This window comes from Apteryx rowi, unplaced genomic scaffold (genome assembly GCF_003343035.1).
Source record: "Apteryx rowi isolate R43461 unplaced genomic scaffold, aptRow1 scaffold_168, whole genome shotgun sequence".
NCBI classification, from domain to species: Eukaryota; Metazoa; Chordata; class Aves; order Apterygiformes; family Apterygidae; genus Apteryx; species Apteryx rowi.
This window is the reverse complement of record NW_020447952.1, coordinates 288,365-304,551: the sequence shown is the minus strand read 5'-3', so window position 1 is coordinate 304,551 and position 16,187 is coordinate 288,365. Positions and strand designations below refer to the sequence as shown.

General features: G+C 38.9%; 1 protein-coding gene across 1 annotated transcript in view; it reads left to right on the top strand.

Moving 5' to 3' along the window:
* Positions 1–16,187, top strand: part of GRK3 (G protein-coupled receptor kinase 3) — a 59,470-nt gene that overhangs the window by 19,952 nt on the left and 23,331 nt on the right. The window contains exons 2-8 of the mRNA XM_026060329.1: positions 1,103–1,176; positions 5,019–5,120; positions 6,276–6,350; positions 8,071–8,132; positions 9,196–9,247; positions 9,897–9,988; positions 13,179–13,278. Coding sequence (XP_025916114.1) covers positions 1,103–1,176; positions 5,019–5,120; positions 6,276–6,350; positions 8,071–8,132; positions 9,196–9,247; positions 9,897–9,988; positions 13,179–13,278 — 557 coding nt within the window. The remainder of the gene's footprint in view (positions 1–1,102; positions 1,177–5,018; positions 5,121–6,275; positions 6,351–8,070; positions 8,133–9,195; positions 9,248–9,896; positions 9,989–13,178; positions 13,279–16,187) is intronic.

The following is a 16,187-nucleotide window of genomic DNA, read 5'->3' as shown; positions in this document are numbered from 1 at the left end:
AYGTTAACAGAATTGCAGTTTAATTTTGCTTAGGTTAGGATGAACCTCAGTAATGTTTTAGCAGCATTGCGAATTAAATTGCTTGGTCCTTCGGTTCTTGGTGATACTGTGGATGGTTTTGTTCCGTTGAACTTCGTGGGCACAAGAGCGCTTTGGTTTTGAGAGGAGCCTTGCACCGCAGCAGATTTTCAGTGACAGTAGCTGCTGTGTTTACTCGTTTGTTGACTCATCTTTTATTTGAGATATTTTGACACCCCCCCACCCCCAAATTTGGACTATGCTTAATTGGAATTGGGTATGCTTTCCATAAGTACATAGTAAGCCTAAATGAGGAAAGGTATTGCCTGCCGAAATGCGCTGAAAGCGTCTTCGTTCGCAGCTCTAAAGGACTTGCAGGTAACCCAAGCAATTAGCTGTGACAACAGATACCCGTGGTAAGTAAAAGGGTAGTTGGGGCAGCAGACAGCAGCTCAGGCGGAGGCAAGGGCAGTACCTCTGCGAACCAAAGCTTGTGTAACGCTGCGCGAGATGCTCAGAAGGGAGAAGGCCAGGGGCAGAGTGCAGAGCCTAGACGTTAAATGACTTGCAAAGGGCCTGTAAAGACTCTAATGTGATCTGTCATGCTGTAAAATGTATTGGAGATAACATTAACCAGTGCTTCTAAAATAAATGTGTAAAGGCACTAAGAAAAATGTGTTCTTATTGCTAAAAAAAAATGAAGGTAAGACTATTTCAAATAACAAAATTTATGAATTTATATGGATATCTATTTTTTTACTGTGGGGGAAAAAACCCTCCAAAACTGGTCAGTGTAGAGGAGTGGAAAATTTCAGTGTGTTATGTAAACTTCTTATAAAGTTTCTAGTAGGTAGAAATTGGAATATGCTTAATACATCTATGGGAGATGAGTTACGTGTATAATCTTTTTCTGTTCAGAAGGCTGTAGAGCCACTTATCATTGTTGTTAAACCTTGGCAATTAAGAATACTTACACAGCTATACACAATCCACAAAGCTCCCTGTTTCTGTGTGTTCTTTGTTACAAGTTATTGTATTACAGGTGCGTTTTTTTTCCTGAAAAGTGTTTGATTTTGTTTTTCAGGATTTTTGCTTTTTAAAGACTATTGCATGAATGAAATCGATGAAGCTGTCCCTCAACTGAAGTTTTACGAAGAGGTAAGCTGCCTTGTAGCTGGCCTTGGGACCGTGCGCTCGGGAACGCGGCCGGGAGGGCCGGCAGCCGGGCAGTAGGGCAGGGGATGCTCCGGGGAGAGGAAGGACGCACAGGGATGCCTCTTGCTCTGGTTCATTTCAGCTTCCATTCCTGAATGGTTGATTCATAAGATACAATATTTTATACAGCAATAATTGCAACTCAAAGGAACAAACTTATCATTTAAACATGTTTGAGAGATTTTAAAAAATGGTCATATAACTATTTAATGCAGTTGGTAATTTGGTAGAGTACTCTAATAGTACATATTAGCAGAACAGTATAGATGATTTTTCAGTCTGATTAATAATGATTATATAGTTAAGGTTTAGAAAATGGAATATTTGTAGCAGAAATCTACTTAGCTCAAATTTTAACAGTGCTTTTATTTGCATGTACTGAAACAATGTCTCTTTATTAAACATCAATTAACAAAGCACTTCAAAAGGTCCTGATACAGCTTTTGCCCTTGGAGAGTAAAGTATATTTCATTTTGAGGCAGATATTGAAAAAAACACTGGAAAAAAGTTACTGATGCAGACACTTAACCATGTGTTTATTCAGCACATTCTCACATCCAAGGATAACTTGAAAAATACCCAGAGGATGATGGGAGAGGGAGAATCTTAATAGAGATTAAAATGTATTTAGGCTTATTRATGTTTTTTATCATAAGGTGCACCCTGACTATGGGTAACTTGAAATATTCATAAGAAATGAGCTCTAAATTAGGCTCATCTCAAGTCTCCGATTGCTAATGTCCCTGATACCTTAAAGTTAGGCCAAGATCTGTGTTGAGAAACGGGACGTGCTTTTGATCTTCACTTGCGAAGATGGTGATAAATCTTAGTTCAGCTACAAATATAGAGATGAAGTTACAGAAAAGTAATTAGCATTTGCTAGTTTTCACTGGAATTACAGCAGTGGATTCCTTCTTTCAAAAAGCCCCAAAAGCAAAACCGGGGTGTTTTCCCTTGTAGCCGACGTTAGCCTGTGTTCTCTGTTACGCACAGTGAAGATTTTTTCCTTTAAGGCAGAAAGCCTAAAATAAGGCAAACCCATCTCGCCCTGTCCCAAAGCACCCCAGCAGAAAATGGAGCGCGGTTTCCCAAACACAGGCGGTTTGCGCGTCGCGGGCATCGCGGATGGCGGTTGCCATGGAAATCGCTGGCGGCTCCGGGCTCGGCTCCCCTCGGTCCTGCACGGAGGAAGAGGTGTCGCTTCTCCTCCTCCTCCTCCTGCTCCCCCGTCCCTCCCTGCGGGCACCAGGGATCCTTAGTGCTCCGCTCACCGCTCTTGGGTGTGGGACACTAGGGATAAAACGGTATTTAATCCTCTCGGAGGTGTTGCATTGGCTTAAGGCATATATGCGCTTCAGCGAGGCAGCCGGAATTGCTCAGCGTCGCTGAGAAAAGCCGCCCCGGCTCACCTTCTGTCTGCATTGCTCCCAGGCTGACGGCTTCCAGTTCTTGTCACTAGCGGGCTAAAAGACCAAAATAGGCTCAGCTGGTGTCAGTCAGAAAAGAAATTCCTGGCAATATACAATTCCCCCGCTCAAATTAGATGCTCCCTTTTCATAAAGAGGAATCTTTTTCTACTGTTTCCATCTTTTTATGTATTGAACATATCACTGTCACCAGTAATCAAAAATGCAAGTTGTAACAGATTGTTTAGCAGGATATTTATAGCTGCTTCTTTATCTCTGAAACAATTCAAAATTGTATTTTTAGGTTATTAGCAAAGTGTTGCCTAAAAATTTTTTAAATGCTTTGTCATACACTTTTAGAAAAATCCCATTAAAGATATTTAAAGAGAGGTTCATTGCATTTTCTTCTATGACATACTGGATTCAGAAGAGTTGGATTTTTTTTTTTTTAACATTTGATTTACTTACTGCATTCATTACATGTAGAATAATTTGAGTACACTGTTGCATTAAAAATCGCTTGATGTAGAACAGCTCCGTACTCCAGGGATTTCATATTATTGCAGCTTAAGTCACGATCAAACATTTAGCTGGATGAGTGATTCATCCAAATCTGCTTTTTAAAAAATAAAAAATAAAAAAAAACTCTTTGCTTCTAGCTGCTTGAAAATTAATGCATTCTGATTTCAAATTTTGAAAAGATACTTTGTCAGACACTTTGAAGGTGAGCTGAAGTTTGCCAGGGAAGTGTTAAAATGCAAGACGACACAGTACATTGTCTCTGGGTCAAGAGTAATGCTGAGGAAACCGCTGCTAGCAGAGACAAATTGCTTGATAAATGGTGATGCTTCCTTAGCTCTGCCCGTCATTGTATTTTTTGGCATGGTACAGTGATGTTCTATTTAATGAATGTGTAAAATTAGCTTATGAATGTCAGGCATGCACGTTAAATATAATCACAGCAGAGTGTCTCATCACACCATCTCATAGCTTGCAGTGGGCAAGCATATTTGAGGGGGCGGAAATACTGCTGGAGATGAGGCAGGTAAGCGGCGTGGCACCGCTCGTGGTCCTAACACGAGCGGCTCTTTGGGACTTCTGTGGAGGATGGGGTGATTTGGCCAGGTGGGAGAGAGTCCGAGTGTCTACTGTCCTTTTCTCAAGACCTTTAGAAAATCTTGATTTGGTTTTAGAGAATGTTTGGAAATGCAGAGGACAAAGGGATTTTGCAATGGTTAAAAAGACAACCGTAAAGGCAGGTTGGAGAGACGCTGGCTTGGTGGCAGGGTGGCTGTGGGGAGGCTGCTTCAGGAGACCTCTCACTGCTTTGGGTGCTGCAGTTACATGGTGTCTGCTCAAAAAATGGAGGAGAGGAGGCTGCGTTCAAGAAAGACACCCTGATATGCACCAGGGTTTCTCCAGTTCTTTTAATTATTTTTGAGGCATTGCATTAATTAAAAAAAAATGTTTCTTTGAGATGTTTTGAATCATTTTAATGAGAATTGACAGTCTTCCAGTAGTTTTATTCTGTAACGTTAACCATGTGGGTTGGCTGTTAATTCATGTGGAACATGCTGACTTGCTATGGCAAACCAACACAAACCCGACAGATTGTATGAAACCGTCTTTCTAGCGACATCTAGGATTCAAATCCAACATTTACCTGAACTGCGTGAACATTTGAAGAATGCCTCATGTTCTTATGTAACCATCTTTACTTAACATGCTGTAATTGCTCCTGATCAGGACACTCCAGTTTTGTGTTCAGAGCTGGGTCCGGTCGCGAGTGATGCTTGTGCCACGTGCATAACGCTGCAACTCTTGCGCCGGTGCAGGGAGCGTTGCTGGCGCTGGGGCCCTGCGTATGTCCCAGAGCGACAAGTGAGATAGTCTGAGAGCAGGGATCAACGATCCTGCCTGCAGCCGGAGCAGTGGCCGTGCTCTCCGTCGCTGAACGGAGCAGAGAGGAGAAAACCTCCAAACACCTTGTGCGTGTCGGCTTGCCCGGCTCTCCCTGCCCATCCGGTCCCATCATGCGGTTACCTTCCCGCTTCCTATGGAGATCCGTAGCCTGGCAAATGGTAAAACGAGCAAAACGTGCCTCTTTTGCTCAGCCCTTTTCAAATTTTAGAAAACAAAACTTTGCAGCCATGTTAAGCAAGTAAATTACTTTCTTTACATAAAAAATTCTAAGATAAAAGGAAACTCTAATGTCAGCTTTAGGTGTAGAATCACAGGCAGCTCTTCTTTAAGAGTCTTGACTAAGAGAATAATAAAGCGAAATAGAACTTCAGCCAAAGCAAAGTCCTGTTTTTACCTAATGAGTGAAAAGTATTAAAAATGGGCTGGTCTGAGTGATCCTTCTCTTTTGTATTGCAGATAAAAGAATATGAGAAACTGGATTCTGAGGAAGAACGTCTTAGCAGAAGTCGGCAGATTTATGACACATATATAATGAAAGAACTCCTGTCATGTTCACATGTGTGTGTCATCTAAATGTCACCCTCTTCTTTTCATTACTTTGAGTGGCTTGGAAGCTGTGGTAATTTAAAATAACTGATATTCATTCAGAGAACAATCAAAACTATTGCTGAAGGAATTGTTTCTACAAATATTTGCTGTGGATTTCAAATTGAAATCCATGGGACTGGGTTTGTCCAGATTCAGCTGTTTTTCCAGGAATGAAGTATAAAGATCCAGTTTTTATTAAATTTGGTGACGCACAAAGGAAATATTTGGAGGATTTATCTATTTTATATGATTTCTTTAAACTAAAGCTATATTTTAAAATAAGATAAAATGAGTGTAGATAGTTTGTGTGTCTGTACTTGAGTGCATCTGTGCACACGTGTGCACACACACGCACACAAAAATGTACATTTATAAATAAATAAATAGAAAACCCAACTTTATCCCTTCCCAAACCCTGCAACAACCTTGAAAGCTTAGAGTAAAAGTTGAGATTTTATCTAAGACTGGTCGCATAAAGATTTTCTTCTTTAATTTGTGTGATAGCAAGCAATCTTTCTTATTGTGCTAGAGACAGGAGACCTTTTAGCTGCAATATGATAAATTGAAGACATGGGGCTGCATCGTGACAGATGCAGCTTTGTTAGAGTCAATGAAAGCGTGCATTTACTGCAGCTGAAATTCTGGCTCGTTGATGTACAGTTAACACTGTTTAATTTGATTTTGGTTTGGTTTTGTTTTAAGAACAATTTGCAGAGTGTTTTACCCTGGTTGTATGGGTTCTTTTGCAGGAGGGGTTTAAGCAATTCTTTGTTAAGCGTGCGTTATTGTCTCTCTAGCGGTGAAAAAGTCCATGTCCACTTCTGTATCTGTAGCTGTCCCCATACATGGTTCTTTTCACAAATTGGATGAAGGAGCATCGTCCTGCCCTTTTATCTTCACCTTTCTCCTCCTCTTCTTCCCCTCTCCTCGCCTTTAGCTTTAGAATAATGGGATCGATGCTGCATTCAGCACACTTTACAATAATGTACTTAGTGAAAGCTTTATTACATTCATTTTGAAATACGTTTATTTTTCATATGATTAAAAGAATGACAGTGCTGGAGACCTTAAATGAAACTTTAACATTTCCAACTGTTTGTAATTTTTCTTTTTCTTTTTCAAAAGCCTTTTTCGAAACAAGCTGTAGATCATGTGCAAATGCATTTAGCCAAGAAACAAGTGCCAGCCAGCCTTTTTCAGGTAGGTTAAGACAGTCTGAATGTTCAAGTTTTCCTCACTTATTTGACAGTGAGTGACTTGGTACATATTTAAGGAGACAGAATAAAAAAGTTTTGGTAAATATTCCTCTATGTAATAGAAAAACATTCTGATTTCATTGTATAAGTTGAATACAAATGATGAATTACTATTTTTCTTTTCCAAAGCATTTTAAGCACATTTATTAAAACAAAATATACCTTGGTATATGAATAGAAATAGTTTTTAAATTTGTGGAATTTTAAGCCATTAAATGGCTTAGAATAAATCACTTTGCATCAGGAAGCTGCACTTCCTGTCAGCATAAACCAAATCACAAAGTGGAGGATTTGCCTTAATGTTTAAGTAATGTGAAATCTTTGAAAGCAGTGAGATTTAATGTAACAACAGGTTGTATACATTTTTCCTTTAATTCTCAGGTATATTATTTGTAGTTGATGATGGTGAGGAATTTGTTGTTTTTATTATCTTATGTGTTTTTCTGCCTCTCCAAAAGGCAAAATCGAGTCAGAAGTTACCTTTTGAAATAGGAGTTTCTGCCCAATTGAAATTATGGTGCTATTTTGTAACTTAAAAAAAAAAAAAAAAGAATTTTAGAAAGTATAGGCTTTGCTTGCACTCAGTTTGAATAGAAAAATAAATAATGTCCTGGCTCATTTGCTGAATTATTCATCTTTTATGTTTTAATTTTCATCAGAAAATAAAGAAATGAGAAATTAAATATTTATTGTATTGTTACAGCTCTAATACAGGCTGATGTAAGATAAGAAATTCAGATTGATGCAAACTTTTATAGTTAAGATGAATTAAACCAGTGTGTTTTTGCAGATATGAACCTCATCAGTCATGGGAGTATCTGTAGGCTTAATTTCCTTTGCAATACATTTAAAGTATTTGTATACATTGTGAAAATGTGAATATTGCCCCTGCTTGATTTTTTTTCTTACTGTTCAGTGAACTGTGTTTAATGTTGCAATTAGGTGAACTGACAAACTGATAACTACATTGCTTGAGTTGGATCTCACTGCTAATTGGGTTGGGATTTGAAATCACTGCATGCCATAACACATCAAGAAAAAGTATTTCTCTATAGAAAAAGTCACTTATGAATTGAAGATACTGATATCTTACTAAGGACAGAGAGGAGAGAAGCATGAAAAAGATTAAATGTGGCAGCAGCTCTGTGGGATGGATAGACTCCAAAGGAGTGAACGTGTATTGTGTTTAAACACATGTGAAAGAAAAGCTTCCAGTTGGGTGCTGTAAAGCTTCAGTATTTGCTTCCTCTTGTTGTCCATAGATAGGTGTAATACACAGGTTTTATACAACACCCACAAGGAGAACGTTTAAGATTTTCTAGCTCATGAAAATACCATATGTTCAGCACAACTGCTCAGGTTCCAAAAGCTAAATGAAGCTTAAATGCTTCAATGAGCCTAATTCAAGGAAATTACAGTAAATACTGTGGTTACATAGGGCTGATGTTCAGCGTGCAGAGCCAATTCTCAGCACCTTGCAGAATTAGGCTCATTGCAGATTTTTAAAATGACTGGATGTTGGCTTTTAAAATTTAATAGTAGCCTGAGCTTCTAATGGCAGCAAATTCTGGAACTTTAACACATGAATTATATTTAATGGATAGTATTGCCTAGTCAATTTGTTATGTGCTTTAATATTAAGTGTGTTTCTTAATCCTTTTTAGCCATATATAGAAGAAATCTGTGATAGTCTCCGAGGAAAAATATTTCAAAAATTTATGGAAAGGTATGAACATAATGTATTGCGTGAACTTTCTACCTAATCTAGGAGGTAGTCAGGTCCCTGAAGTATTGCTGTAAAATAAGGCTAAAAATGTTTAGTGAACTTTGTTTAATTATTTGTTAGTATATTATGAGCAAGCTGCAAATGGCTAGCTTTGTGTATGTCGTGATAAACGTCAGGATGTGTCGGTGACAAAATTCTAAGGGTAGCGGGAGATCGTTCTATTGCTCCATGTAGCAGTAAGAACAGACTGCTTAGAGTTTGATCTGAAAGGTTCTAAAAAATCTCAGACTATGTTTTTATGGGATATTTTCATGAATAACCATCTCTTCTGTGTGACTGAAAGACCCAGTAATTCTGTTTTGTATCTGGACGCCTTGCAATAAAACAGAAAAGATCTGAATAGCCATCTTAACCTAAACGGAGCTACTCTTGTGGGCAGGGTCTGTAAAATTTGGCCCCTGTCCACCTACTGCCAACTATACCATATTAAATGGTGTGGTGGTATTCTACAGACAAACTGAAATAGTTGTAAAAATGTCTGTCTTTGAATATAAATAGTTAATAATTTATTTTGAAATAGGAAAACATTTTTTGGCAACAGCTTCCAATAATATTGATGTTTTTCCTATTTTAAGATAAAATGAGTTTAAAATGTTCCTTGGCATATACTGTGGTTCATTAACATACATTGAGCTGCCTTTGTTTTCTTAAAATTATCTTTTTCTTTCTGTAATTCAAATGTTTGTTAGTTCCAAAGTTAGTTTGTTAGTTGCCTTAAAAAATTAAAAACAGAGTCTGAAAGATATAAGGAAATATTGAGCACTTACAGTTGCAAGGATAATCTCATATGATATCTTTCTCTTATAAGGGTGCAAAATATTAAGTATGTACTGTTGAGTAATTATTGGRGGGAGAGATTAGAGTTGTTTGTAAAGAAGGTTATTGATTACTAATTATCACAACTCACCCTAAGGTAAATTTTATTTTCAATACCAGAGTGTTGATGTTTCCTATAATACTTTAAATAGTAGTCTCAGGTAACTTTTAAACTTTTTTTCTACAGTGACAAGTTTACTAGATTTTGTCAATGGAAAAACGTAGAACTAAATATTCATGTAAGTACTTACAATCGTATTTATCTTGTCAAAGGCTGATATGGGAAAGAAAACGTTCAATTTTGAATACTGCTTCTTAAAAGGCCTTGTTAAGAAGTACAGTGAATGTTGCTGTTCTGCTGTTCTATTCTTAGATGTTCAGTCTTAACAATTCGTTTCTGGACATCCTTTCTGCCTGTCTTGATTTAATAGCCTTATGATTTTACAATAGCTGAAAGAAAGTGAAGTGCTAGAAGTGCTTCTCTTTAACAACCACACACCATCCTCTCTTCTTTTTCCCATTACAATTCAGACATTGTCTCCAGTATTCTTAAACTTAGCTTCTGCTTTGTCCCTCCACGTGCCTCTCCTGCAACTTCTTTGTCTGTAGAAACAGCCACCCTCTTCTGCAGACTTCGTTGTGAATGAGACTGTCAGTGTCTTTGCTAACAACAGTCTCATTTTTGTCTTACTGAGTTTTGTTACTCTTTAGACTCTAGTGCTTGCAAGTATGTTGAAAAATAAACATTAAGGTGCTGCATTTTCCAGAACAGTGAATACTATATGGATAATAATAGTTAAGTCTCTTAATACATTAGAAGATTATTTAGAGATTTTCACAGTAAGTTTCATAATATTGAAAAATGAAGCCTATTTTTTGTACTTACAGCTGACTATGAATGATTTTAGTGTACATAGAATAATTGGAAGAGGGGGATTTGGTGAAGTGTATGGCTGCAGAAAAGCAGACACTGGAAAAATGTGAGTATATACACACTATATTTTAAAGATAATTGTAAACTCTGAACTATGTAAGAAATCCTTCCAATAATTTATTACAAAATCACTGCAGAGCAGTGTCACATTACTGTGTACTTCATTGGAATTAAATTTTATGCCAAGAGGTTCTGATTTCTGGATCATCTTTAAGTTTCATTTGATATTTGATCCTGTTATGTCCCAGGCAGTGAGGCTCCAATCTAGTAGAGCTCTGAAGCACATCCTTCATTTAAATGGTCTTGTCCAAATTAATGGAGACTGCACATGTGTTTAAAATTAAGTATGCACTTAAATGATTTCCTGGATCAGAGCCTGACAGTGCAGAACAATGTTTTTGTGGAAACTGGTGACTGTGTGAGGTGTTATCCCTCATCTGCTGAAGGTTGCTGTTCTCTCCATGAAACATATCATGTAGCTGGTGCTTCCCCTTCTTCTTTGGGTGAAGTTTTCCAGCTTGGTTTGAGCTACYTCCGTTAAGGAGGTGGATGGTAACCTCACAGAATGGAGGTGTTGAGCAGGTGGGAAATGAGTCATCATAAGGTAAGGTTAAAAGATGATATGGGAATATGACCCTAGTGCTTTTCAATTTGTAGGATAATGCCTGGGCAGATTCTGAATATGGCATTCTACATTTATATAAATTAAGAAAGTTTTTCCCCTCATGAGCACATGTTTCAGTGGCAAAAGCAGTGATGCTTGCTTACACTGGGAAGAATGTAGTTCCAGKGTTGAACTTCTGTTAAACAGAGCTCTAAGGGGGAACTCCAAGATCAACCCCTGTGTGTTTTGGTTTTCTCCTGGTGCTGTCATTCACACACCTCCTCTCCTAATCAACAGACTTCAAGTTTTAGGTGTAATTGTCCCACTAGGTTGTGTTTTGAACATTTAGGCTCTAATTTGCCAAATTTTTCTTGGTGTTTTTTTTCCTTTCATCTTGCTCTTCTCCTAACAATTTTAGTCCAAGGACCATCCTTACACATTTCTCTTCTGTATGAGCACAGCATGTTTGAAGAGCTGAGTCTCTGCAGTTATAGCTGGCTTCACTGGCAATTGTGTATGCTTAACATCCTTGATAATAAAATTCTGAGCTATTAATAAGTGGAAGACCTCTTAAAGTTGCTTTTATTCTCAATATTTTTGCAGTGACCTCAAGTATACATCCTCCTCCTCCTCCTCCTCCTCCTCCTCCTCCTCCTAACAATACTGTCTTTATTCTTGCTTTGGTACTTTCGTCCATGTACAGTTGATTAATTTGTCTATGTAGAAAACCAAACATTTTATTTAGCTTGAGCCACACTAAACAGACTTCTGCCCTGAAGAGGTAGCTCTCAGCTTCCCAGTCATTCTGACGTCTGACTTTTGCCATGGCAGGAGGTGGATAAGCCTTGGGACTAGGATGGCAAGCAAAGGACAGTTTTTTTTCAGGTATAAATAGAGTAAACGGAAGTGAAATGCAGGAAAGCCAAAATTTTCAAACTTGAAGTGAAACTTTAGATTAGGCTCAGTTTCTGGGTAGAGGTTTGGTTTATTTCTTTCTTAATCCAAACCTGTTTACCCATCCCTAATCCAGATCCCGTCCACTCTAGATGGCTGCCTCTGCTGCACTTACTGTCTGCAAGGAGCTTGGGAAGCCACCCCTCCAAGGTAAATGCCATTGGTGTTGCACTAACCCACAAAGATACACCTGAGGCTTCTTTCACATCACCTCCTTCAAGGACATATAAATAGGGGCAAGAAATGCAATTCAAAAAGCAGTCTTGGATAGCAGTGCTTTTTTCAGCATGTAATTTGATATAAGAATGACTGAAATACTTGATTTCAATCAGCCTTAAATGGCCCCAGTCATTCACCTTGATCAGTAACGTCAAAGCATAAGTAAAGGGTAGCTTGTGAAATGCTATTTATAGTTGTTGTTTACAGACTTCTCAGCAAGAACCCATGCTGCGAATATATTCCTGGTTTTTAGAAACTTATAGTTCCAGTATGTTCACTCTAACTTTCCCCCGCTCACAACACGTGCGTGGCAAGCGGTGACATTGCTCGTATAGGGAGCGCTAGTGATGACGTGCAAAGAGAAGATGACACGAGGCCCCGTTTCCATGCAGAGCTGCTCAGTGTGCAGTCAGTGCGCATTGATGTCATGCTGTAATGTAGTGTTTTCCAGAGAATATTTTGAAATGAATGGCCTTGTTCTAAAAATCCATGTCTGCCCATGTCTAGAAATCTTCTGTGGAAGAAAGTAAATGTCTTTCTGTGTCCTTCTCTGCTGTTGTCTAATAGGAGGCTCACTGAGCATTTTGAAAAAATATCTGCTGACCATGATATATCCTACTCGTTTGGTGGTTGTTAGGGTAACATTCTTTTTCAAGCAAAGCTTTATTACTTTATAAAACTGTAGCTTTATTGTGCTAACTACAGTATTTTATTTAAAAGTTTGATGATAAAAAATTCGTGTTATCTTTGGCCTTGCATCTATGGAGTGGGCACCGGCTGGCATCAGCCAGGAGCTGCCTCCTGACTGTAGTTCCCGTGAACAGGGCTGCAGTTGGGAACCAGCCCCTGGCTGTCTGCAAGGATGGTACCAAAAGCAGTGAGGCACAGATGATTATTCTTGTGGATCTCTTCAGAGGCGTTTTGTAATAGCCACTCATTAATTTTATGTAGTACAAATGGTAGAAGAAGATTAAAAAGCTTCCTTGAGTTTATCTGACCATCTTTTGGGAGTAGAATGTGAACTTCAGGAAAAAGTTGAAAAACCTAGTATGTGCTTAGGATATTACTTTCCCAGTACAGCTGAAAGCATTAGAATTAAATGGAGGTATAATGGGACCTGTATTAATTCAAACTACAAATCCTTGCTTAAAGGTATTGAAGAATGGACCTATGATGCATAATTCCCATATCATTATGGTATCTTACTGCTGGACTCAGAACTATTTGTTTAAGCGTATTTCTTTGTTAGGAGGCTTCTGATGAAAATTGTTTTCTTTCTGTGAGATTTTGGAGACTTTCTTGTTTAGTCATGTAATGATATTTCGAATATCATGTGCAAGTCTTTAAAGAGGCTGTGTACAGGCTACTGTGAATATACATTGCATAACTGCTTGTAAAAAGTACTGTGCATATGAGGAAACTTTTTCCGGTGCTTTTTCTGAACGGTTAATATTTTCAGGTATGCAATGAAATGTTTAGATAAGAAGAGAATCAAGATGAAGCAAGGAGAAACATTAGCCTTAAATGAAAGAATTATGCTGTCTCTTGTCAGTACAGGAGTAAGTATCATTGATTTGTTTTTCTTCTTTTTTTTTGCATATAATATAAAAACTGTTACATATAGTACATATTCCATTAATTCAGTTGTGTGAAATGCAAAAATACTCCCCAACAGATTCTAGCAATGCGTCTAAAGTAAGGATGGAAAAATAAGCTTGCTTTTCAGTTTGGATGCATGTAGAAATTAGCATCTCTGATAGAAAGACTTGAGGAGGTACCCATTCCTTAGCTAATTCTCTTATTTTTTTACCATCTGGGTTTTTAAAAATTCCTTTTAAACATATTTGAAACTTTTCCAAAATGTTATTCTGTGTGGTAAAGAAAAATTTCTTTTCTGCTATAGTTATGTAACACTCTTATAAGAATATAAGATGCTATTTCAGAAAAAAAACTTAAAGTTACTGGTTCCTCCGCCTCCTCCTATGACCATGACATTAGCTTATCTGATTTTTTTTTTTCTTTAATGTACTTTGGCTGAGTAGCTATCAATATGTACAAAGTGAGTGCGTCTTGTAGCATGCAAGTCTATTTAAAGCTAGGAGCATCACAGACGTGCATAAAAAACAACTTAACTGGTTTTGGTTCCACCAGACGGTGTCTTGTTACCTGTAGAAGAGAAGTTCAGTGGTGTCCACAACATGTTACTCTCAGACAGCTTCAAAGCAGACTTTGAAGTGCCAGAACCTGCTGGGTACGCTGCCCTCATTAAACAAAACCTGAAATCAGCTCTTATCACCATGGTTAYGTGGGAGGCTGGTAAAAAGGTTAATTTTGCTCATGACTGTTATGGTGTTCAGATGAAACGTTGCGTGTGGAGCCCAGTGCAAGCACATCCCCTTTTCCCAGCCCGGTTAAAGCACGGGGAGGAATTGCATATGGCTGGACAGCAGGCATGCAGGCACCACGTGCCTCTTCCACAGGAACGCGGCTGCTTTTGCTTGTAAGGCTGCAGGGAGTAACTACTGTGCTTTTCTCTCAAAGACGAGGTCCGTACCTTTTGTAGACTACAGAAATCCTACCTTCGGTTCTGCGTTGTCCAGGTGGATTAGTAAATGCTAATTTCTTTTTTGAAATCTAAATTGTCATGCATTTAGTATCATTTGGGCCTAATTTAAGTGCCTGCTCAGCATCGTTGCTGTCCTCTGTTGGTCAGGGGACCCATGAAYGCGATGAGGCTTTGAGACGGGCCGTTCTCCTGCAGCCGGTGGTCTGGAACCTGGCGCTGTGTCGCTCGCAGGCCCGGCTGCAGAGCGAGCTTTCCGCGGTGCGGCAGCCCCTCGGCTTCTGCAAAGTTAGGTTTAAAAAATGGAAACGTGTTTTTCTGGGCTTACATATAAATGCAGAATTTCAACTGCTAAATAATGCCCTTTTATTGACAAACAAAACCACTATGAATTTGACCACATTTGTTACTTTCTGGCCTCCATGTAGGCACGCGAGGTGCTTTTTTGCCCAAACTGACAGAACAATGAAGCCAATTGCAGTTTTGTCCCTCGTAGAGCAGCTCTTGAGCTTCTGCTCTGTGCTGATCAGCTGGATTTTCTCTGTTGTTAGAAATATTCTGGTAAGGTAAACTGTAAAACAGAAATTAGGGAAGCTATGCACCAAGGTTTTACCATAAAGTTTAGTTTTTTCTTATCAGAAAGCCCCTAAGGCAAGAGGCCCTTTCAAAGACAGGGCGTTTGTGTGTTTCTTGGGCCTCTCTGTAGCAACTGTCGCACCCCTTGCCTGCCCCAGCCTTTCGCTGGAGAGACGTGGGCCTGCACTGGTGTTAAAAGTCAGTGTATTTCCTTTAACGTAGAATTGCGCCCGCATTTGGCTTGAAAACACAGCTAGAAAAATGATCGGAAAATATTCCTTTGTTCTTTTATCTGTGAAATTAACAGTTGGAAGAGTTTAGCAAGAGTTGTATTGGATTTATCAATTAGACTTTTGAATCAAGTTGTTTTTTTTCCGTCAAAGATAAATTCTAGCTTATCCAGAACTGACAGGATTCTTGAAGGGCAATTGGATAAAATTTGCAGTGCAGACTAGGCAAGAAATCAGACAAATTAATGCTGATTGTCTATTTAACTGTAATTTGTGATTCTTTTGCTTCAGTTCTGAACATGAATTTTCATGTCTAATGGTTCAAAAAAAAATTCTTTACAAGGCTGCTAGTGGTTGGAGCTAGTTTTCTGATATGGCAGAGCATAGCTAGTAATTTAGCAGCAGAAAAGTAAGGCAAACCTTTCTTTCGTTGTTTGTTTTGTTTTGTTAAGGGTTATCAGCTCATTAGAGTGTTGCTTCTGTTAGGTTCTCAGAAGTTGGAAAAAGAGTTTGAAAAAGACAGGCTGCCCATCCCTGCCGTTTCCTTCCAATTTCCTCCTTAATTTTTCTAATGTGAAGAGAGACTTTATACAAAAGGCTATCAATTCAGGTTGGATATTGTCATTGCATCATAGTCTGGAGCATTTTGAATGTGCAGAATTAAATAGATTTTGAAAATGGTAGAATAAGATAATTCATTTCAGCGTTGTGAATACGAGCTATTCGAGTTGCGTGGCGCTCGCCTTTCCCGGCGGCTGCATTTCTGTGCTCCACAGAGCAGCAGTGGACCTGGGATGTTCATCTTAGTGCAATTAGTCATTTAACTGGGAATCCAGCTGTCTTCACAAAATGCATAATAACAGCTGTGCAGATTACACATACATTTGTGTAATCACTTTTTGTTAACCCACCTAAAATTTTGGCATTTGCAACTGCTTCTTGAATAGGGAGCTCCTGCGTTTGAGAACACTGTGGTCGCTTTGCCAGAGCAGCTTTTTCCCAGGGGCGTTTTGCCTGGGCGCCGCTCGGAGCCCCGGCAGCCGCGGGACCGGCCCCCGGTGCCCGGGTGGGCTGCGTGGTCCGGACGTCCGCCTGGGCG